General features: G+C 42.2%; 1 protein-coding gene across 1 annotated transcript in view; it reads left to right on the forward strand.

The window, feature by feature from the left end:
- The window catches only part of kcnh1b (potassium voltage-gated channel, subfamily H (eag-related), member 1b), a 49583-nt gene extending 25482 nt beyond the window's left edge, over positions 1-24101 (forward strand). The window contains exons 8-11 of the mRNA XM_059330554.1: positions 4572-4771; positions 5369-5621; positions 13751-13947; positions 19924-24101. Of these exons, the coding sequence (XP_059186537.1) occupies positions 4572-4771; positions 5369-5621; positions 13751-13947; positions 19924-20772 (1499 nt within the window). The 3' untranslated portion in view covers positions 20773-24101. The remainder of the gene's footprint in view (positions 1-4571; positions 4772-5368; positions 5622-13750; positions 13948-19923) is intronic.
- Positions 24102-24318: the final 217 nt, after the last annotated feature.

Here is a 24318-nt window from a genome sequence, read left to right on the forward strand (position 1 = left end):
TGTCTTTTTGATGATTTGTGTCTTTTGATGCTAATTTTTTGTGCTTTTTTTGTTTGTTTGTTAGTTTTTTTGGTGTTTCTTTACATTTTTGGGGAGAAAGTGAGTAGTGACTCTTTGGAGTCCTTGAGTCCGACCGAATGCTGAACAACATTTTTAAAGGGCCACGGGGGCTACTGCCGGTGTGTGTACACTATGATGATATTCTTCAGAGATTTCAAACTATGCCCTTTAACCTCAAAATGTGTGTGTGTGTGTGTGTGTGTGTGTAGCGAAAATCGCATAAAGTCCTCTGTGTGTGTGTGTGTGTGTGTGTGTGTGTGTGTATGCATGTGTGTGTGTGTGTGTGTAATTAAAATCACATAAAGTTACCTGTGTGTGTGTGTGTGTGTGTGTGTGTGTGTGTGTGTGCACGTGTGTGTTTGAAGCATGTGTATGCATGTGTGAGGAGTGTGTGCCCTTATGCACGTGTGTGTGTGTGTGTGTATCTGTAACTGTAATCACATCAAAGATCAAAGGCAATCAGATCAAAGCAATCAACAAAATTAACTGACACCTGTTCCGGTGTTGTGCCGTATTAAGCACCCCTGCCGTGAAAAGCACCCCCTCGTCGCGGGGAGTTTACTTAGGAGTTTATATTCAATGATAAGTAGACCAAGAAAAAAAACAACACACTGACACTTCAATATACATATATATATATATATATATATATATATATATATATATATACACTCACACAAACACATACTTAGGAGTTTATATTATATATATTTACAAATATTATGGAAGACAACACAGTAAGCAGGCTATTAATTAATGACATCAATAACCATTTACCCGATTTTTGTTATCTGTGACTGTGATTGTGGGAAAGTATGACTATTGTGGAATCCATGAGCGCATTTAAACATGAATCATTAACACAAAACTGGACGCTAAACAGAACGTGACATGGAATGAGAATATAATTTTTGTCATTGTGTGTACGTTGTCATTTGTAGTAAATTAAACATGAGCATTTAGTCCTTTTTGACATTTACTCGTGAATAAGAGATCTGTGGGTAATATATGTCCGTTTGGTAGTAGTTTATAGCGTCCTCTCCACATGCGCGACGAGGGGGTGCTTTTCACGGCAGGGGTGCTTAATACGGCACAACACCGGCATAGTGACAGCAGAGGTGGACAGACTGAAATTTCTGGCCTTGAACAGAAAGCATTTTTGGCAAAACCATAATACCTATCATTGATCCGACTTCACTTTGAGCGTCCTGAGTTCTTCCTGAACGTCTACATATGTTTTGTGATGAAAAAATAGCTTTGTTAGAGCGATCTACAAAAACTGTTAAATGTCCCTTTTTCTGAAATCTTCCTGCGTTTTTAATATGGGAGCCAATGAGGCTGTTGGTGCATGTTGGTGGATCATCTGTGCGTCCTACGCCCAAACTATAACTCTGACAGCTTTACCAGAGGATTGTGAGTGAGAAGACAAATTTTCCTACGTTTCTATGTATAAATTATTTCTGTAGAGTGGAATTTGCGGCCTGGAGCGCAGTTTTCAAATTTATTTTTTGACAATTTCTTCTCTCCGTCTACACTCTGGCGATGATGTCACACACTGTGACACGAACATTCCGTGCAATACACACCCATTATAATCTCAGAATTTCTCCCAAAATGATCATGGTCATTGAACAGGGATTGATAAAAAACTCTGTGACCTATCGAAATGTGGATTAATACACTGATACAAAAGACTTGTGTCTACTGTTTAAAGTTTCAATGGAGTCTCTAGGTGAAATTATGCCAGAGGAGTAGACGTTTAAAAATCTCCAATTATTGTTCTTTTTTCGCTCATTTTTTTCCGGCCGTCCCATTCATTTCAATGCAAAATTTTGGGCAGTTTTTCACACGTTTTGATATATAATTTGCCCTGCAACTCTTGAAGTTGTGGGACTAGTAGCGGGACAAAATTGCGTCCGGAAGAGGAAGAAGAAGAAATCCACAGTATAACAGTAGTGCTCGGGGCGATTGCCCCGAGGCCCTAATAAATAAAATGTTGAAATAAACTGAGATGAAGTGAAAACACGCTAAAAGGCTCAAAGTGGTGTTTAGATGTCCACGTTGCCATGGATACTCGTTGTTCTGCTTCTATCCAGCCACCTGTCAATCAAACCACACCTGCTTCATCATCTGTTTCCTTCTGAATGGGACCATTATTTGTATGTTTTCTGAGATAATAAATGAGGAGAGAAGTCGTCTCAGTTTGTGTGGAGATAGAGAGGACCGGACGCTGGAGACCCCTGCTGGAGGTTTGACACACTGCAGGCTGAACACACTTCCTGTCTGGTTCTAAAAGACAGTTTAGTAAGATGTTTGATGGTCCAGAGGTCTTTGATTGTGTTTGTGTGGCAGCGGCTGCTGGCTGAGCTCCATCCACAGCCGCAGGGCTGGTTGGGTGTGGTTTCCACCTCGTGTAGACATTGAGATGGTGAAGCGGTTTCAGATCCAGGCTGAGTCAACAGAGGGACGCTGGTGCCTGCTGGCTGATGCACAGACACGTTAGGACGTCTATCACAGCTCCCATAGACTCCTATGAGAGTCTCTACCACAGCTCCCATAGAGTCCTATGAGAGTCTCTCCCCCAGCTCCAATAGACTCCTTTGAGTCTCTCTACCACAGCTCCGATAGACTCCTATGAGAGTCTCTACCTTAGCTGCCATAGACTCCTATGAGAGTCCCTTCCACAGCTCCCATAGACTCCTATGACAATCTCTACCATAGCTCCCATATAGTCCTATGAGAGTCTCTACACAGCCCCCATAGACTCCTATGAGAGTCTCTACTGCAGCTCCCTTAGACTCCTATGAGAGTCTCTACTACAGCTCCCAAAGACTCATTTGAGTCTCTCTACCACAGCTCCCATAGACTCTTATGAGAGTCTCTACCACAGCTCCCAAAGACTCATATAAGTCTACCAAAGTTCCCATAGACTCCTATGAGAGTCTCTACCATAGCCCCCATAGACTCCTATGAGAGTCCCTTCCACAGCTCCCATAGACTCATTTGAGTCTCTCTACCACAGCTCCCATAGACTCCTATGAGAGTCCCTTCCACAGCTCCCATAGACTCCTATGAGAATCTCTACCACAGCTCCCATTGATTCCTATGAGAGTCTTTACCGCAGCTCCCATAGACTTCTTTTTATTTTTAAACATTAAAACAAGCTTTATTATATAGTGACAGATAGAAAGGGGGAGACAGAGGGAAGACTTGCGGCAAAGGGACCATAGGCCGGAATCGAACCGGGGTCCGCCGCAGCAAGGACTCAGCCTTAATGGTACGTGCTCTACCAGTGTGACTTCTAATAGAGTCGCTACCACAGCTCCCATAGACTCCTATGAGAGTCTCAGGACATGGTAAGGTTCACTGTTGTAACAAAAAGCTTTGGTTTGGTTGAATTTGGGTCACACAGTTCCTGGTTAGGCTCTAAAAGACAGTTTTTAGGGACAATTTTCATTTGTTTATTAGTATTTTAATCGTTATCATTGTTGCCACAGAGATGCAGATCTGTGCTGAGGTGTGAAGGCGTCGCAGTGAGGAGGATCTGTTTCAGTTTAAAAAGATGCAGCTGTGAGCTTCTGAGGATAAAAATAACTCTCAACCTCCAGACCTGGCTCTGGCTCTGATCCTGGTTCCGGACCTGGCTCCTGTTCTGGACCTGGCTCTGGTTCCGGACCTGGCTCTAGTTCTGGCTCTGGCTCTGGCTCTGGCTCTGGTTCTGGCTCTGGTTCTGGTTCTGGTTCTGGTTCTGGACCAGGACCTGCCTCTGGTTCTGGTTCTGGTTCTGGCTCTGGCTCTGGCTCTGGCTCTGGCTCTGGCTCTGGGTCCTGTTCTGGACCTGGCTCTGATTCTGGTTCTGGCTCTGGCTCTGGCTCTGGCTCTGGCTCTGGCTCCTATTCTGGACCTGGTTCTGGTTCTGGTTCTGGTTCTGGCTCTGGTTCTGGTCCGGGCTCTGGTCCGGGCTCTGGTCCTGGTGTTTCTCAGCTGCAGCGTGTACCAGTGAGTGACCTTCTGCTGTCAGAGTGGTCGCTGCTGGTGACGGGTCTGTATGGATCCGGTGACCCGGGCGGTGCTGCTGACAGGCTGCTGAGTCAGCGTGTATTGATGAGACACCAACAGTTAATCCACCATCAGGTCTCCTTCAGACTGGGAGATGAAGTGACCACTGTGGAACAGAGAGGCTGCAGGAGTTCTGCTTCATTGTTTGCATCTGAACACAGAAAGTAAATTATATTATATAATGTTCTGTATTTTGTTAGACTATTATATTATAATACTGTATTTATCCTGCAGCAGCTGAAGACATGGAGTCACAAAGAATATTCCAGCAAATTTGTGTATAAAAATAAAACCAAGAAGTTATATAGCATAATATGCCTCAGCAGATTAATGTTCAAAGCAACTATAAACTGTTTTTTATTTCTGTTTGACACAACTTTTCTTTGTAATGGGGTTATTGTATATAAGATGTGTTTGTGTGAAGCTGAATGTTGTGTCCTTGTTGTTGACAGCGCTGCTGTACGCCACCATCTTCGGTAACGTCACCACCATCTTCCAGCAGATGTACGCCAACACCAACCGCTACCACGAGATGCTCAACAGCGTGCGAGACTTCCTCAAACTCTACCAGGTGCCCAAAGGCCTGAGCGAGCGCGTCATGGACTACATCGTGTCCACCTGGTCCATGTCCAGAGGCATCGACACCGACAAGGTAACGCTCCTCCTGGACCCGGCAGCTGGCCCGTCTGCTGATCATTGATCAATCTGTTCATATTGATTGTTAATACCGTCACTGACGGCTCACTGCTGCGGCCTGTAGGGGGCGCCGCTCATCACATCTTCAGTTACAGAGCAAACACATTTTTCTGCAGTGAGGAAAAAGAAGCCTGACCTCGTCTGCTGCAGGACACTTTGGTGTTTATTCACGTGACTCGTGTGAGATGCTTCAGTGGTTGTAGCTGCTGCTGCAGCACTAATACATCAGAATAAAGAGATTTATCTGTGATCTAATGAGAATAAACGGGTCTAAAGGATGCTGAAATAACTACAACATGATGCTGATGTGGAAACAGAATTGATGCTTTGTCAGGTCTGAAGAACACAAGAACACTGCTGTTAAAATGATGCTTTTCTGAATGGAGTCTGGTGCAGCAGAGTGATGCTGCAGGAGAATCTCTACGCTCTATTGTCTATTCCTCAGTGTGACCTCAGTTTGTTGACAATGTTTGACCTCAATGTGACATCAGTGTGACCTCTGTGTGACCTCTGTGTGACCCCTGTGTGACCTCAGCGTGACCCCTGTGTGCAGGTGCTACAGATTTGTCCGAAGGACATGCGAGCGGACATCTGCGTCCACCTCAACAGGAAGGTGTTCAAGGAGCACCCGGCATTCCGGCTGGCCAGCGACGGCTGCCTGCGGGCGCTCGCCATGGAGTTCCAGACCGTCCACAGTGCGCCCGGCGACCTCATCTTCCACGCCGGAGAGAGCGTGGACAGCCTCTGCTTTGTGGTGTCGGGGTCACTGGAGGTCATCCAGGACGACGAGGTGGTGGCCATTCTGGGTGAGTTACAGTTGAACCAGCTGGAAGCTTCAGATAGTTAAAATCATCTCATGGTGAAGAAACACGTGATTTATGAAACCACCTGAGCCGCGCTGGCTTCACTTCTCATCACACGGAGATATTTAGAATCTGTGGGCTTCTCTTCGTGCAGCTGCATCACATGATGGACGTTGATTCATTAGTGACAAGCTGCTCAGCAATCAGTCTCTAAAACTCACTAATGTTCATCTGGATCAAACAAAGTCTCACTTTATCACTTTAATTCACCTAAAAAACATCCTCCTGTTACCTCAAAATGTCCATATGACCCCAGAAACACCATAAATGATTTTATGAGAGTTTAATTCAAGAGCTGACATCTAGACATTTTCCATTGTTTTCTTGATAATAACCAAAATCATCCACTCTTATTGGCTGTTGTTATCATTATATTTGTCCAAACAAATGTACCTTTAGTTGTACCAGGCATTAAAATGAACCAGAAACTGAAGAAAACAAGAGTCTAATCATTTGTTCCATGACCATATTTTTCATGTTCAATGAATTACATTTTTTTAACAAACTTTAGTCTTGATTATACCTCCAACATTGATTAGGGCCATGCATGAAATAATAAAAATGAGGAGCCGGGGGAGGGGGGTAATATTTCGTGGAAAAAAATCCCAAATTTATGAGATTTTAAGTGGCAAATCTACCAGAAAAAGTCACCACCTTTAATCTCATACATTTGTGAAACATCTCATGGTGAAGAAACACGTGATTTATGAGTTCATCAGCACTTGTCATGGGCTGAAAACAGCGTCAATATGAACCTGCGACTGGGACACAAAGCTTCTGCAGAAAGTCAGAGAGAAGAGAAGAAATTTAGAATCGACTTCTATCATTAAATACAGTTTTTACATTTTCTCTTTGACTATTCTCTCTGTAGTTTAGTTGCTTGTTTCTTTAGTAAAATAAGAGTCCAGCTCTGCTCCCTCCTCTCAGGTTTGTTAAAGCTCCTTCAGCAGGAACAACATCAAGTGTCAGTGTTTTGTGACGTGAGGGGGAGAGTTGACAAAGTGTTTCTGCAGCAGCAGCAGCCTGCCGACACCGCCGGACTCCTGAGGAAACAGAAAAGCTGCAGAGTCACCTGCCACACAGGAAGCCCAAGCCGCTCCGCTGCGTCAAAACCAGAATCACTCTTTGCTATTTTTGTCAGCTTGCGGAGGAATCTCGCTGCGGGGTTCTCATTAGCAAAGCATCCGTTTCATGCATGAAGTGTTTTTGTGTGAAACAAGCCGCCTGGTTTTCTGGGTGACGGAGGAGAGCATGCACCGCTCCAGAAACAAACAGAGATGATGTGGAGGCGGAGCGCGGCAAACAGCTGTCAGTCATTATGCAATTCACCCTGCATGTTCACAAAACCTCCCTGAGAGAGATGTGTTCCTGACTCCCAGCAGCTCAGGGACTCTGTGGACGTTACAGTGTCCGACTGTTTAAACCAGGGGTTCCCAACCTGGGGTCCGGGCCCCCCTCAGGGGGTCGCCAGAGATCACAGGGGGTGCGCGAAACTTTCTCTGCTTTGAGGTTATCAAAATATTTGTTGAATTAAAAAAAACAAAAAAACAAACAAACATGCAGCTTAGGTTTAATTGGTGACTCAAAATAGGAGTAGGAGTGAACGAGAGTGTGACTGTCTATCTCTAAATGTTCTAAAAACTCCTGAAGATCAAATCAAATCAAATCAAATATGCTTTATTGTCATTATATAGGCAACTATACAACGGGATTGAAAGTGCCACTGCATATGGTGCATAGTTAAAACAATCATAACACAAAACAACATGAGTAAAACATTTAACAATACCAAGCTAAAACAAGGACAGAAACAAGAACAAGGACATGTAATGTAATAAATAAGTATAAAAATAAATAAATGACTACTGAAAATGCTACAACATTATAGATTAAGTAGTAAGTATGTCTTGCACATATCAATTGTATTGCACATGTCTGTTTTATTGTACATTTTAATTAATTTATCCTGTGTTGGTGTTGAGAGTTCTGGTAGCCCAGGGTAAGAAGCTGTTTTTCATCCTGCTAGTTCTGCTTTTTAGGCTTCTGGACCCAGCTCTTCAGAGAGCATCTTCTCTCCTAGCACCACACCACAACTCTACTCCTTAAAGAATCCTCACTGGCACTTATTGCTGCACTAAAGCCTCTTATCACACTATACCTTGATTGTTTCCCGTTTTCCGTAAGTCGCTTTGGATAAAAGCATCTGCTAAATGACTAAATGTAAATGTAAATGTATAATGTCTGCCCTGTGATAGTCTGGAGACCTGTCCAGGTGAACCCGCCTTTCGCCCAATGTCAGCTGGGAAAGGCTCCAGACCCCCACAACCAGAGTTCAGATAAGCAGGTTAATAATAATGAGGAATTAATCATAATAACACATGTAATGGAAAAATTTAAATTCTGTATTAACCGACTTAGGGACATATTTTGGTCTGCATTCTGAAATATTAGGCCATTTTGCTAGGGTGGTGGGCTTGGCTTAAGATGGCGCCAGTGTGTGTTGCTGGCCGTCTGCTGCTCCTGCAATGTTTGGTGTTTTTGTTGTTTTTAACCGTCGGCACTAAACAGATTATGTCTCTGCTGGTGTATGATCGCCATGCCATTTTGTCTCTCCGGCAAAATGTCTCCGGCAGTTGGCTGGTGAAGCTGAGGCTCCAGCTGATGCGCTCTTCATCCATTTCCCGGACAGGACTTGGATTATCCCTCGTTTTGCTGTGCCCCAGCGCTTCCTGGATCCCATAGACGGCTGCCTGGTACCTGTCATCGGCTCATCCGAGGGACCTTGGCCCCACCGCCTCTGCCCCCTCCGGCTCTCTCAGCGCGGGATAAACCACCAGCTCCTGAGGACGCTGCCTCGGGCTCCCCGATCCACCGGGCCACAAGCCCCGCCAGCTCCCACCAGGATCGGCTTGGTGAACGCCAGATCTCTGCCGAACAAAACTTTCATCCTGAGGGATTTCTTTATCTCCTGTGGCCTGGATTTCCTCTGTGTGACGGAGACCTGGATCAGTGCCGGATGAGTGCAGCGCTCTTGTCGAACTTTTACCTGCTGACTGTTCGTTCTTTAACTCCCCACGAACATCGGGTTGTGGAGGAGGAACGGTGACTGTTTACAGAGATACCTTTAAAGCGCACCATCTCATCCTCATTTTCCAGCTTTGAGGTGTCTTTATTTGAGGTGGGTCATTCCGATCCGGTGCTGTGCGCCGTCATCTACCGGCCCCCTAAATACAACAAGGACTTTGTGAATTACTTTTCTGGTTTTCTGGCTGAATTTATGCCGAAATATGACTGTGCCCTTTTCCTCTGGGATTTTAATTTTCATGTGTGTTTTCCTTAAAAGCCGCTGGTGAAGGACTTTCTGAGCCTTATTGACTCTTTTAATTTGGTGCAGTGTGTGTCTGGTCCCACACATGAACATGGACACACTTTAGACCTCGTCCTTTCTCATGGTTTATCTGTGTCTAACTTGGAGATCTGTGACGATGTGTTTTCCAATCATATGCCTGTACCGTTTGAAGTTGCTTTCTCCTGTGCTGAAGTTAAATCTGGCACTCCTGTTCAGAGACGTCAGATTTTTAACTCTTGCACTGCCGGTCATTTCTCTGTGGCTTTTGACCAGCTCTGTGTGCCTCCTGTCTCTGCTGACACTGAGGAGCTCAGCTCCTGGTTTCACTCCTCCTGCCAGACCATACTGGACTCTGTGGCTCCATTGAAAACTTTGCGGCCCAAAGCTAAATCTGAGCCCTGGTTTAACAACAGAACTCGTGCAGCTAGACGGGAGTGGCGTAAAGCTGAACAAAAGTGGGAAAAAGGACAAGCTGCAGGTTTCCTTCCAAATCCTTAAGTTCTGTTGGCGCCGTTACCAGAGCACCATTAAAGAAACAAATAGAGAATACCTGTCAAACATCATTGAGTCCAACCGTCACAACCTGTGTGTGTTATTTAAAACCATCGGCACTGTTCTTAATGCCCCACAGCCTGTCAGCTTGGAGGCATCTCCTGAAATGTGTGATAGCTTCCTGCACTTTTTTTATTGATAAGGTTGCTACTGCTAGGTCCCTCATCTCTACTCCTACATCTGACCCCTCAGTCACTGCTCCTTGTTCTGCAGCTTTTGATGGCTTTGAGCCAGTGTCTCTGTCTTTTTTTAGAGGACCTGGTTGGCCATATTAAGCCACTTGGTTCTCCCTGTGACGCTGTCTCCCCTCATTTCTTTAAATAGGTTATTATTTATTTATGCCCCAGTATAGGGCAGTCTGTGTTAAATGTAATTAACAGTAGTCTGTCTACTGGTCGCGTTCCTCTAACTTTAAGCATGCGACCCCTACTAAAGAAACCTGGTCTCGATCGCAGCGTGCTGGCCAATTTTAGGCCTATCTCCAAGCTGCCCTTTATCTCTAAGGTCTTGGAGAAGGTTGTATATGGTCAGCTACGGTCTTTTCTTGATGTGCATGGTGTCCTGGAGGTGTTTCAATCTGGTTTTAAAACTTTGCATAGCTCTACTCAGAGTGTTCAATGATATCCTCCTGGCTAACGACTCCGGTGACTATGTGGTTCTTGTTCTGTTGGACCTGACTGCAGCGTTTGATATCGTGGACCATAGCACCCTAGTGGCTCGGTTATGCCACCTAGTTGGCATTGGTGGTACTGCGTTGGAGTGGTTCAAGTCCTATCTGACTGACAGAAGTATGAGTGTAAGCCTCTGTACCTCGGAGTCCAGCCCCGCTCCACTGCTGTATGGGGTTCCACAGGGGTCGATTTTAGGGCCCCTGCTTTTTTCTTTGTATTTACTGCCTCTGGGCTCCATTTTGAGAAAGCATAGCATTCCTTTTCATTGTATATGTGCCGCTGAAGAAAAAAGATGCTTTCTCTCTCACACCGCTCCTGTCTTGTCTCGAGACATCAAGGCCTGGATGGCCTTGAACTTTTTGAATTTTAATGAGAAGAAGACAGAAGTGGTGGTGTTTGGCCCTAGTGGCTCTTTTGTGACCCCTCTTGTTGAATTGGGCCCTCTGGCAGATTTTGTAAGACCGACTGTTTCAAATTTAGGTTTTAAGATGGACAGTGATATTAAATTAGATCCTCAGATTAGTGCTGTTGTTAGGTCCAGCTTTTTTCAGATCAGGCAGCTGGCTAAAGTGAAACCTTTTCTTTTGCACCAGCACTTTGAAACAGTTACTCATGTCTTCATTACATCTCGGCTGGATTACTGTAACTCACTGTACTTTGGAGTCAGCCAGTCCTCCCTCGCACGGCTCCAGTTAGTGCAGAACGCGGCCGCTCGCCTCTTAACTGTAGTTCGTAAGAGGGAGCACATAACTCCCATCCTGGCCTCCCTCCACTGGCTGCCTGTACATTTTAGAGTCCATTTTAAGATTCTTTTATTTGTTTTTAAATCTTTAAATGGTCTCGCCCCACTTTACCTCTCTGAGCTCCTCCACCCCTACGCTCCTGCTCGGTGCCTCAGGTCAGCTGATCTGCTGCTCCTGGAGGTTCCCTGGTCAAAAGTGTTTTATGTTTTTTTTTATTTATTGTTTTTAAATTGTTTTGTTTTTTTAAAAGCAATGAAACTATTTATTTTAGTGTTTATTCCTGTTTTATTTATTTTATTGTTCTTGTTCTGTTTGTAGAAACAAACAGAACAAGTACAGCACTTTGTTGCGGCTGTGGTTGTTTTAAAGTGCTTTACTAAATAAAGTTGAGTTGAGTTTAGTTGAGTTGGCTTGTCTCAGACACAAGTAGGGGGGGCTACAAGGAAACAAGGTTGGGAACCACTGGTTTAAACAGCTTATTTAATGTGAGCTTCACTTGTTCATTGTTCATGTTCCCCAGCGGATACAATGACCAGGCGCCCCGGGTTCACCTGAATAAAAAGTTGCTTTTTGCTGAATAGTTCCTGTTTCAACCTTATTTTTTGTAAACAACAACTGGCGCCGAAAGGGACTTCATGGTGCATTCAGCTGCACCTTGTGTTGTGTATTTTTTTATGGCTGTCAATCGATTAAAATATTTAATCACGATTAATAAAATTAATCGCAAATTAATCGCACATTTTGTATATGTTCTAAATCAACCTTAACGGCATATTTTATTACTCTTATTGAACTCACAGAACGCGTTAATCACCTTAAAACTATTAATGTAATTTGCGTTATCCGGTTATTATCGCGTTAACTTTGACAGCCCTAGTTTTTTTACACAGAATTTACTTTAATTCAACATTCAAGAGACTTAAGTAATTGATAATATTGTTTAAAAGAATCTACAGTTCCATTATAAAGGTTATTATTATTTAAAAGGTTGTTGAAACAGTCGGAAATGTCCACAGAGCTGCAAATATACACATCATGTTGCTGAATGTTAAAATGAGGAAACTTTCTGTTTTCTTACTGTCAAACTTTCCCATAAAATGTTTTTTTAAATTAGAAATTAGAAATCTTAAAATTAGAAATCTTAAAAAACCTGTAAAAAATCTGGGAGCAAAAGTTGCCAAGAACTGACCGTCATGTCAAAGTAAAAACTGTAGTTATTGTACGGGTATATTTTTAACATATAGATATTAACTGTATAGTAAAGAAATAACCTTTAAATGACTGGTTGTTTACTGTTAATTGACTGTACTTTTTAAAGTTTTTACAGTGTAAGCAAATAAAGCGTAAAAACGCTTTTACTGACGTTTGGTTCGCAGTCTGACTCGGCTCGGAGCTTAAATGCGCAGAATATAACTGTCATTAATCGACCAGGAACACGTGTTTCTGTGCTGTAGAAATCTGCTCTGACTTCCAGTTTGATCAGCAGCTTCACTTCCTCTCTGGATAAATATTTAGAAACCGTCTGAGCCGCGCTGGCTTCACTTCTCATCACACGGAGATATTTAGAGTCTGTGGGCTTCTCTTCCTGCAGCTGCATCACATGATGGACGTTGATTCATTGGTGATGAGCTGCTCAGCGTTCAGTCTCTAAAACTCACTAACGTTCATCTGGATCAAACAAAGTCTCTCATCACTTTAATTCACCTAAAAACATCCTCCTGTTACCTCAAAATATCCATATGACCCCTAAAACGCCATAAATGATACAGTCATGGAAAAAATTATTAGATCACCTTGTTTTCTTCAGTTCCTTGTTCATTTTAATGCCTGGTACAACTAAAGGTACATTTGTTTGGACAACTATAATGATAACAACAAAAAATAGCTGATAAGAGTTTAATTTAAGAGCTGATATCTTGACATTTTCCATGGATAGATATCAGCTTTTATGTTCAATGAATTACATTTTTTTTTACGAACTTTAGTCCTGATTATATCTCTGACAGCCTATTAGGGCCATGTATGAAAAAAAATAAAAATACGGACCCGGGGGAGGAGGATATTTAGATAAAAAATTTATGATATTAAAGTGGCTAATCTACCAGAAAAAAGTCGCCACCTTTAATCTCATACATTTTTTTCTTGAAATATTATGGTATATGGTATTTAATTGGAATTTATCCCTTCCAATGTCAGTTTGTTCACTGTTTTTGTGGAAAAAATGCACAAAAAATAATGAAAACAATGAAACTTCGTTATTTCACAACATTGGCACATTTTTAATTGTTCTAGAAAGCGGGGGAAAAAAATACTTGATTGATATTTTGTGCTGTGTTTATGTTTATGTATATATCAGATATATTAATGTGTAATCTGATATAAAGTTATACTGCAAGATAAGTTTATTAATAAGTTATTCAACCTGCTAATGTAGATAAACATACAAACAATTTATGTCAGCAGGAAAGTTTTAGATCCACCAAGCCGAGATTCTGCTGCACAGCGTCGCTCTGCTGCACCAGACTCAGAAAACCATCGTTTTAACAGCAGTGTTCTTGTGTTCTTCAGACCTGACAAAGCATCGATTCAGACTGTTTCCACATCAGCATCATGTTGTTGTATTTCAGCACCTTGTGTTGTCTTTATTCTTTATTCTGGCTTCATGTCCTTGTTTTCTCCTCAGATCTGCTGATAAGAGCTGGTTAAAGCTCTGTAACCTGTGTGTGTGTGTGTGTGTGTGTGTGTGTGTGTGTGCAGGTAAAGGTGACGTGTTCGGTGACGTGTTCTGGAAGGAGATGACATTGGCTCAATCGTGTGCTAATGTGCGTGCGTTGACCTACTGCGACCTCCACATCATCAAACGCGACGCGCTGCAGAAAGTTCTGGAGTTTTACTCGGCCTTCGCAAACCACTTCTCCAGAAACCTGCTGCTGACCTACAACCTGAGGAAGAGGGTGAGTCTATACACTGCACTGCCCCACATTCACATAGATCAGCTGTTACCGCTCACTACGCCCATCAACCTAAAACTGTCAGTCAGCAGGATGTCACCAGCAGGTTGGTACTAAAAGTTCCACAGCCTCTGAAGCAGGAAGTTGATGAGCCGTCACACCGTTAACGGGTTGATTTGTAATATAAAACGGTCCTTAAACGACAAACACATGACTTATTTAAAAGATCACCAAAATATAAGCTGTTTATCATCGAAAGAAACTGTGAAATTAAATCAGAGTTTTACGTTTCCAATATAAAAAGTGACCAAAACTTTGTTAATTGTTGATATTAGTATCAGAATCTCTTTATTCTCCATGTGTCATTTTAAATGAAGCGTTTGCACTAACCAGATCCTGTTAAAAACATTAAATTCTGCTCCTCAGGGACACTGTGAAGACATGATTGATTCTGCTGAGACCAACGGTCACGTGACAAATATTCACTGAAAATCTGTTTACACAGAGCAGAGAGGAGAGGACAGGAGAGGTTAATTTTTCAGAGAAATTAAACATGATAAGACTGAGAATATGTACAATATGTGGAGAAAACTGGTTTTACAACATTCCGGAAAAGTGATTATATATAAATTCCATTATATGCCAATTTAAAGAAATTCAACCTTTTTTTCAGTTTTTTTGTGTTATTCTGCACAAAGACATGTTTGAGTTGTTCTGGTTGTGCTGATTCCATAGACCTGCAGGATTTATAGATTATATAGATTTTATATATGTTGCAGTGAAACATGAGGACACAGCGAGGAGGATGTAAGAAAAGCAAAAAACAACCTGCTCGTTGGGGTTCAGAGGGTCAAACTCACTGAATAAAACACCAAAATGCTGCTTAAATCAAATCAAATAAGACAAACATGAATATGTGTATGTATTCGTGTGTGTGTGTGTGTGTGTGTAGCTCTGTTGTTGTTGGTTTTGCTCGACCTCCACAGAGCAGGTGTGATGTTGGCTCCTCGTGCTGCACGTCTTATTATTATTATTATTATTATTATTATTATTATTCATAATAATAATAATAATAATAATAATACATTCATATAATATATTAATATAATGAATCTTTATATTAATGCTAATATTTATATTATTATTATTATTATTGTTATTATTTTGTTATTAATAACACAGACGCAGAAGTGTTCAGAGTTTGACAGATGATCTGAGGAGCTGAAGTGAAACGACAGAATAAAAATAAAGAGACACCTGCTCACACACACACACTCACTCACTTCTGCTTTCACACAGACACACACACACACACACACACACTTTACTTGTTTTAGTCTAAACTACAATATTTTCCTCTGAGATTTGGTAAACAGAAGAATATAGTAACACATTAAAAAATAAAGTACAAGTGCCACAGTGAATACTGTGAATTATACAAGTGAAATTATAATATAAAATAAGACAGCATCACTCTGCTGCACCAGACTCCAATGACCTGACAAAGCATCAATTCAGACTGTTTCCACATCAGCATCATGTTGTAGTTATTTCAGTGTCCTTTAGATCCATTTATTCTCACTAAATCACAGATAAATCTCTTTAGTTTGATGTGTTAGTGCTGCAGCAGCAGTCATCCAGATTCAGGAGCAGCAGGATCAGGTTATTAATCCAGACAGGATGCTGTTCGGTGTAACCACGTATGTTAGGGTGACCATATTTTAATTTCCAAAAAAGAGGACACTCGGCCCGGCCTCGAGACACAAATTCAGACAAGCTTCTCAGAGGAACGAACATGCTTTATTATGCCTCAATGGTATAAAAATAACTTCTGTAAATAATGTTGTAAATATGACCTCTTCTGTGTTAGAAAATCCAACTTCAACAAAATATCTCTTAATAGCTTTTCAATGTAATAACATAAATAGATAGATCATCTTCATCTGTTTTTACAGGTCTAACAAAGAACTGAGTCAACTTTGCAGATGAACTCTCACCTTGCACAGCTTTTTTGTGTTTTTCGGTGTTCATGTGAGCTTTGGGATCTCCAGCACCCGTGTAACCAGTGTGATTAAAAAGGTATAACAAATACACTATGAACACTGGGATTCTATAACTGTAACAGTAATTTATTAATTTAAATTAAAAATCATATGACATGCAGCAACAGACTTAAAATGCATTAAATAGCAATGCACTTAACCATTCAACTATCATACCATTGCTATGCAATGAAGACTATTTATACTGTATAAAATATATATAAAATATAATATTCTATAAAATGGAAAAAAAATATAAGATAACTCTTTTTAGGATTACTTAAGATTAATTATACATAAATCTGCAAATAGGTGATGATTCAAATAGCTGGCTATTATGGTAAATTGGTGTATTTTAAGAGAGAAGGAGTTTTACAAACAGACGATATACTACCCGTCCCTATGGAGCTCTCAAAAAGGGCGAATGAATTCACCCAAAACACGGTATCCGTCATTTGATTGGTCCACACTCTAGCTGTCTCCCTATTGGCTGTTGAAACACATTATTTTAAGCGTAGGGGGGGCGAGGACATCTTCAGTCTGAGCAGTTACGTCAACCTGAGAGGACGTGCCTGAGTTCGAGCACAAAAGTTTTGAGAGCGCTAACTTTAGATCTGAGCATGTGGACTTTAGATCTGATCACAGGACATATTTGAATGCGAGCGAAATGTTTGTGTCCAAGAAGAAGAAATGTGAGCACAAATTTACGTTCTTGAATAAAGATAGGATTTTTCTTCCATACAGCACCTTTATTAAAACTGAAACATATGTACCACCTCTCAGTCTCAGACCTGTCCTGACCAGGACGATGCGTTGGAAACGCTTCGGCATTTCGTGTGCCGTGTTGCACCACTGTCTGCTCTGCTCCCTTTGTGTGTGTGTGTGTGTGTGTGTGTGCGTTGCAGAGCCGCCTGCAAGGCAGCCTCTCGTGAATTACGTCACGCAACAAGTGCCAGTCAATTTAAGTACACGCTTAATGGTCCCATGAAAAACAGTGAAAACTGGACATTTTCATGAATATATAAAACCCCCGGACACCCCGGACAGGAGGTAAAAAGTGGACATGTCCGGACAAGGAGGATGTTTGGTCATCCTAACATATGTATGGCCGTTGATGCGTCTCACACAATTAACATGAAAAAACACAAAGATGAGCTCAAACTCACGAGCTGCAGAGACCAGAACGTTCCTGCAGCAGACGAGGCGAGACTTGTTTTTATCAGACTGCGGGAAAATGTCTCTGCTCTTTAACTGAAGCAGTTGTTGATATGTAGTGCCCCCTACAGGCCGGAGGAGTCAGTGACCATATAAAACAGGTTTATCACAGTAGAACTGCGTCATAAACTGCCTTCTCTACAGGCAACAAGACACACAGGTTCTCAGTGGATTTATTTTTTTAATTTCTGTATGAATATTTTCATCATGTAGACTGTAGAACTCTGAACACAGGAGAGCCGCAGCAGAGCTGTGATCAGCTCCTCTCGGTGTGAGTCGGTGTGAGTCGGTGTGAGCGGCGGTCCCGTCGGGTCCGGTTCTGCTTCGCTGAGCAATAATGACGCTGGAGAAGAGAAACGAGCTGCCGGAGCAGCTCTCACCTCCAAACACACACACACTGACCTTCCAGCATCCACAGCAGCTTCAGTTAGTAATTACACTTCTGCAGAATGCAGAAAGAAAACATCTTTTATCTTCACATGTTCTCACTCATGGTTTAATCCTCTGTGTCGCGCTTTAGTGTCGTTTTAAAGTCTGTGACAGGCGGGAAAAAACATTTTTTGTTTTAATTCATTATTATTATTGTTTAAAAAAATAAAAAATTTTTTTATTATTATCATTATTATAGATTATTCATTATTATTATTATTATTATTATTATTGTTTAAAAATGTCCCTTATTTTTATTAACTTGTATTATTATTATCATTATTATAGATATTTAAAATTAATTATTATTGTTATTATTGTTATTATTTATATTATTATGATTATTGTTATTATTATTTAAACTTTTTTTATTTACTTTTTTTATTATTATCATTATTATATATATTTTTTTTATTTATTATTATGATTATTATTGTTATTATTATTTAAACTTTTTTATTTACTTGTATTATTATTATGATTATTATAGATCTTTTTAATTCATTATTATTATTATTATTATTATTATTTATATTATTATTGTTATTATTATTTAAACTATTTATTTATTTACTTGTATTTTCATTATTTATTTTATTTATTAATTTCTTTAAATTCAAAATATTTTGTTCAACATGTTGGAATAAAGAGATCTATCAATCCATCAATAAAAAAACATTAACGTTCGGCTTCCTGAAGTATGTGTCCTGTCAACGATACGCTCATCATGACCAGCTGTAAGAGGCTGCTCAGAACCATCACTGATATCTTTGCTTCCACACATTCGATGCTGAATTAGTAAAATCCTCCAGAATCCCAGATTCAGACTCCAACAAAGAAAAATCCATGCTGTGATCTGGTTTCAGAAACTTTTGACATTCAGTAGATCCGTGTATTTTGTGCAATTGTATATCAGCACTTGTGTTGCTGCTTATTGTGAATCTAGTGTCTCAGCCATCATAAAGTTCCATGAGGCTGTGATTATCCTAGAGGTCACAGCAGCTCATTTTATACACTGAGCTCAAATTTCACTCACTAACATCATCACACATGAAGAACACTGAATATGTGTCAGTCAGCAGAGGAAACGCTCACGTCCTGATGTGTTTCTGTTCTGTTTGGACCTGCAGACTGCATATTCTCTAGCTGATGGATCTTGTTTGTATCAGAAGAAACATCAGCAGTTCTGTGTTCTCTGATAGAACCGTCCGGCTGCCGCTGCGTCCATGCGATCTGGTTTCTGCAGGTCAGGAGCTCCCGCTGGCTGACGTTATCTCTGAGGGGAAAGCCTCGCCGCCGCTGCAGAATAAAGGCCGAGTCAGCCCTGGCAGAGGTCAGGAGGTCACATGAAGCTGACGGTCCTTAATGTGCATTACAGCGATCGATCCGGACATGCCGCCGCCACGACCTTCACACTGCATCAGCTGCCGCAGCCTTGGCTTCTTCAGCACCTGTCCGTTTGAAAGAAGTGGAGCAAAAACACTTCAAGAAGTAAAAAAACAAAACAGATTCGTATTATATTCAAATATGTAAGAAGTCAAACGTACTCGTCTCTCTTCACACACCAGAGTAAAGATATTTGGTCTTTAATCTTTTTTCTCCACTGACATTTTAATCAAAGTTTTTGGAAAAAAACGGGATTCTCGCTCTCAATCAGGTCTGGGAGCGCCGCGCAGCAGAGATGTTCCTTTAATAATAAATGACTGGTTCTAACAGCAGAAGCAGTAAATGTCCACATGTGAGTGCCTGATCATGCAGTTTTAATCGATGCCCTGCAGCTTCTGCTTCAGATCCCGTTCGGATCTTTCTGTGTGATCACAGGAAACGTTAAACATCTCACTGGAGCTTTCTGCTGCTACAAATCCTGTTGCCTCCAGTTCACCGTGAATTAACCACTGAGGTGGTAACCAGCCAATCACAGGAGCCCGTGTCTCTCAATCATATCCATCTGGTTCTGGTCGATTGGATTAGTGAAACAGTGAGTCGACTAGTTGGATCATTAATTCCACAATTACTCAGAGGACATTTAGCTTCAAGCTTTTACATTTAGTTGGAGATTCTTTGACAATTAAGACAAAATGTAAGACTTCTTTATTCAAAAAGGTCTTATTAAACTGCTGCTGATTTGGCCACAACTAATACAAAGATAAAATATAATAATATGATAAAATAAAATTAGTAAATAGGAGGCGTTTAAGCTTCAACACAAGTCCCGCGGCGAGTCTCTAACGTGTTGAGTTGTAGAGAAGACATCTGTTTGATTGTTTCTCTGTTTCTTTCTGTGTTCGTGCAGATCGTCTTCAGGAAGATTAGTGATGTGAAACGTGAGGAGGAGGAGATGTTGAAGAGGAAGAACGAGGCTCCTCTAAACCTTCCCCCGGATCATCCTGTCCGACGACTCTTCCAGCGCTTCAGGCAGCAGAGGGAGGCACGGCTCGCCTCTGAGCGGCTCAATCAGGGTGGCGGTGACGTGGAGAAAGGTGTCGTTCCCCTGGAGCGCCCCAGAGGCCCACAGGTCCTGGCCTCCACCAGTATCGACATGGTGACAGAGAGCCCCGACGCACCCACCACCTCCTCGACCTCTACGGTGTCCTCCTCGACCAGGACCTCCAGCCGAGTCATGCTGCACGCCGCCGCCACCCAGAACGGAAATGCGATTAGCTGCAAATCCGCAGAGCCAGCCAAAGCTAAAGGCTGGGGACGATTCAAGGAATCGGTGGTCAAGGCCGAGTCGTGGAGCAGCGTCTCAAAGGCTGAGTCCATGGAGACGCTGCCTGACAGAACTAAGTCTCAGGACGAGGTGTCCCTCAAGAAAACCGACTCCTGCGACAGCGGCATCACTAAGAGCGACCTCCGATTGGACAATGTTGGTGATGCCAGGACGCCGCAGGAGCAGAGCCCGGTCCAGTCCGACGATAAGAGGGTCTTCTGTCCGATACCGGAGCAGAGCATGCAGGCCTCTTTCCTGGAGCTGAAACAGGAGCTGAGAGGAGACATCAGGTCGCTGAACAGTCGCATGGCGGCACTGGAGACTCAGCTGGCTGAGATGCTGCGACTTCTCAAGTCCAGGAAGTCATCGGGCTCCTTCTTCGAGATCTCGCGGCCTCCTTCCCCCGATTCGGACAAGGACAGCTTCTCCTAAACCGGACGCCAAGTCGATCCGCGGGATCTCGACCCGTTCAGCCATCCGACGGTGACATCACACAGAAGCACTTTGTTAAGTTTGTTAAAGACGTCAAACTGGAATAAGGACGAGGTGGATTTTTCCTGATTGTCGTGACGGCCCCTTTGGTCGCAAGGAGGTTTCGACTTTTGTGAGATTTTTGGCAATAATATGATCTGGCTTTAACGTGAAACTTTGGCACTGTGATGAAGGAAATGCTCTTCTTGTGGTTTTGATGGCTTTGATCCTGTCTGCTCCATACAGTCTGTTTAGCTGATGCAAAGAACTTGTTCAGGGAGAAAGTGGAGCAGTTTGAAATGATGGTCCATGGTTTTGTCCCCACCTCTGTGCAGGATCTGAGCATTTTATATCCAGAATCAATGTGAAAGATTTAATGCAGCACAGTGACGACACAGTGGCATATGTTGGACATTTGGCATCCGGTTAGTCTGGATTCTTTTTAGTTTTTATAAAAAAAGAAATCAGTGTTTGCATGTTTCCAAGTTGGCTCAGCTCTGAAACCCCACGGGGTTAAAAAATCCTAAAACAGCAGTGTGAAGAGATCAGTCACCCGAAGTCAGGCAGAACATGTTCCAACGTGTCGTACATGAAGGTGTTTCTAAGAGATGGTTCTTTTAATTTTGTACCGTACATCGCTAAAGAGAATTTCCATCGAATCTCATCGTCCTCTGCTTTTTATTCTTTATTTCTTTAAAGATGACTCCCTGACTTTCTGGTGTAAACTAAAAGCATCCAGATGCAAAAAGACTCATAAGTCTGGGGCGAATTCACAAAGAATGGGCTGTGGCCACTGATAGCGCCATGAATCGTGCATCACCTGCAACTGATGATTCACTCATTATATCACAGAGCAAACACGCCCAGAAAGTTCTGAGGCTGAGCTCAATTTGTCTCCCAAGTTTAAATGTGTGAAGCCTGAATAACTCCCGGTCTGTTTTTATTAATAAACCTGACTCGGCTCATTTAACCACAAAGATAAACGTGTGTTGAGAGATCAGGGAGTCAGTCCACTTTCACACAGTGAGGGTATGTGAGCGCATCACGAGAGTCAGACAGACAGTCATTTCATTCCCAGCAGCTCTGCAGACAGTGGTGACTTCGAGTCGAGTGTGTTTATTAGCGCTGGTGTTTGTGAACTGGACTTTTTTTTTGCAGTGAGGCTCATTTGCATAAAAAGCACCAAATGTTTGAATATTACCTCATTTAAGTAATGTGCAAATTGAACCGGAGCACCGAGATGCAGTTTTTTTTGCACTTCGCCTTCTGCTTTGATAATTACACAAGTGTGAGAGTTTGTTTTTGCCTTATTTGCACGTTCATCGGCTGCAGAAGCCTCACAGTCCTTCAGTGAATTCGCCCTTCGGTCTGCTGATGTGTGTTTGAGTCGGTCAGTGCCTCCTCACTGGGATTTTTTCACCTTTTTGTTGTGATTTCATGCTTCGTTAGTTGCTGTGGTTACCGCAGGACGAAACATGACGAGGTCTCCGTGTTCTCACCTCCGACAGCAGCGACTGTTGAGCAGTCATCATGTCCTGTGTGAGATCACAGCAGCCAGTTCTTCCTTTAGCTATAGCATTTCATCTGTGCCTCCGCCAAAGTTCCAGCGCTTCCAGTGCAGGAAACCTTAAAAACTTTATATGCAACATTTCCTGTGTGAAACATAATTGATTTCACTCATCAGCTCCAACGCGCCTCGTCTGATATCTTGATGACGTGTTATCTGAAGTCTGCATTTATTACAGAAACACTCAAATTATTGAACACGCTGGCTGTGTCAGTTCATCCACCTCTGTAAAAATAAACCATTGCCATGCAAGAAATACAGCCTGGCAGTCAAGATTACGTAAAAAAAAAAAAAGATTCTGATTTAGCTCATGCATTTGTTCTGTTCGCACCATGACCAAAAACTTCAACAACTTTGCAAACAACCAAACATCAGGCAAGTGCAGCAACACAAGACGTAACAAGTCAGCTAATATTACTCAACAGCAAGAAGTCCAGACTTTTATTTCACAAAGCTCTTAATGCACATCCACTGCACATCTTAATGTTCATTGTGATTTTCTTTTTGCTCAGATCTGGTTTATTTGTTTGGCTGTTGAAATTACTTTTTAAATATGGCCTTTACCAGCCTCCAGTGTGACCTGAGCTGAAGAAGGATGACTAAGACGCTCTGTTCTGAGCAGATGATAACGTGAAGGACGAAGCTTTCTGTGGAGCGACGGCTGCTTGGTCTGTACGGAGGTGTTTGACGAGGAGGCGGAGCCACGAGTGCTGGGGTCAGAATAATCCATCGCCAGAGCAGAACTGTGATGGTCCTGGCTCTACAGTGACATAAAACTGACAGTTCAGACAGATAAAAATCGACCTAGATCTGATTCAGAACCACATGTGAAAGAGGTTCAGGTTGGTCTAAAATAAATCTGATTCCATGTGATCTGTGCTGCTCACATCTGAGTCACATATGAGCAGAAAACATACACGCCGGAGGCAAGGAGGATGAGGAGGACCGGGCGGCAGTGTGGGAATAAAAGAGGCACCATTCAGAATCACATTGAAGCTGTAATGTTATTGTCAGATAGTTGTGAAATGTTGCTTTATAGGTACAGCTCTTGAATCATTAGAATGAGCTTCCAAACATCTGCAAACACATTCTTTCACATTTAGCGCTCCATTGTTTGTTCCTGCTGTTCTCTGTGACCTCCTCCTCCTCACACCCGTACGCACTACCGTCTCCTGAAGCTTTCCGTCTCTGAGGTCTCTCACTGGTTTCTAAGGAAACCTGCAGCTTGGGTTTACTGTTCGTCACCATCTTTGTCTTGAGCTGAGAGAGCAACCGTCAACGCACCAAAAATTAAACATCCCTCAAACATAATAACACCGTAATATCTTCTACCGTTCTGTGTTTTCTAGCTGCATCTAGTGGCCGTTAGAGGAACTCAGCTGCAAGGTATTTGCGTATATTTGGACCTCATGAACAAGTCTGCACAACCAAACATGAATGTAGCCTGAACTGAAAAACACTTTTGTCTTGTTTTGGAGTTGATCTGGCCCTTCAGAGGAATAACTCATCCAAAAACAAGAGGAATTGTTGGCGCTCTACGGTTTTCTATTGAAACACGTTAAGGAGAGTGAAGCGTCTTTTGATGGAGGCCAAACAGACGACAGACAATAACATAAAAACTACAAAATGCTTTTTTTTGTGTGAAAATGACCCTACGAACGGATTCAAGTAACCTGCTGTCTTAATCTGCTACAAATATCACTACTTTACACTTTCACATGAAGCCAAACTCCCTCCTGCTGCCTCTGACCCTCAGTGTCTCTACCACAGCTCCCATAGACTCCTATGAGAGTCTCAGGACATGGTAAGGTTCACTGCTGGAACAAAAAGCTTTGGTTTGATTGAATTTGTGCTTCCACAGCACTTCTCTAAGGTTAGGGCCAAACAGTTCCTGGTTAGGCTCTGAAAGACAGTTTAAAGAGGAAGTAAATGATGTAAAT

The sequence above is a fragment of the Centropristis striata genome, chromosome 1, assembly GCF_030273125.1.
Source record: "Centropristis striata isolate RG_2023a ecotype Rhode Island chromosome 1, C.striata_1.0, whole genome shotgun sequence".
NCBI lineage: Eukaryota > Metazoa > Chordata > Actinopteri > Perciformes > Serranidae > Centropristis > Centropristis striata.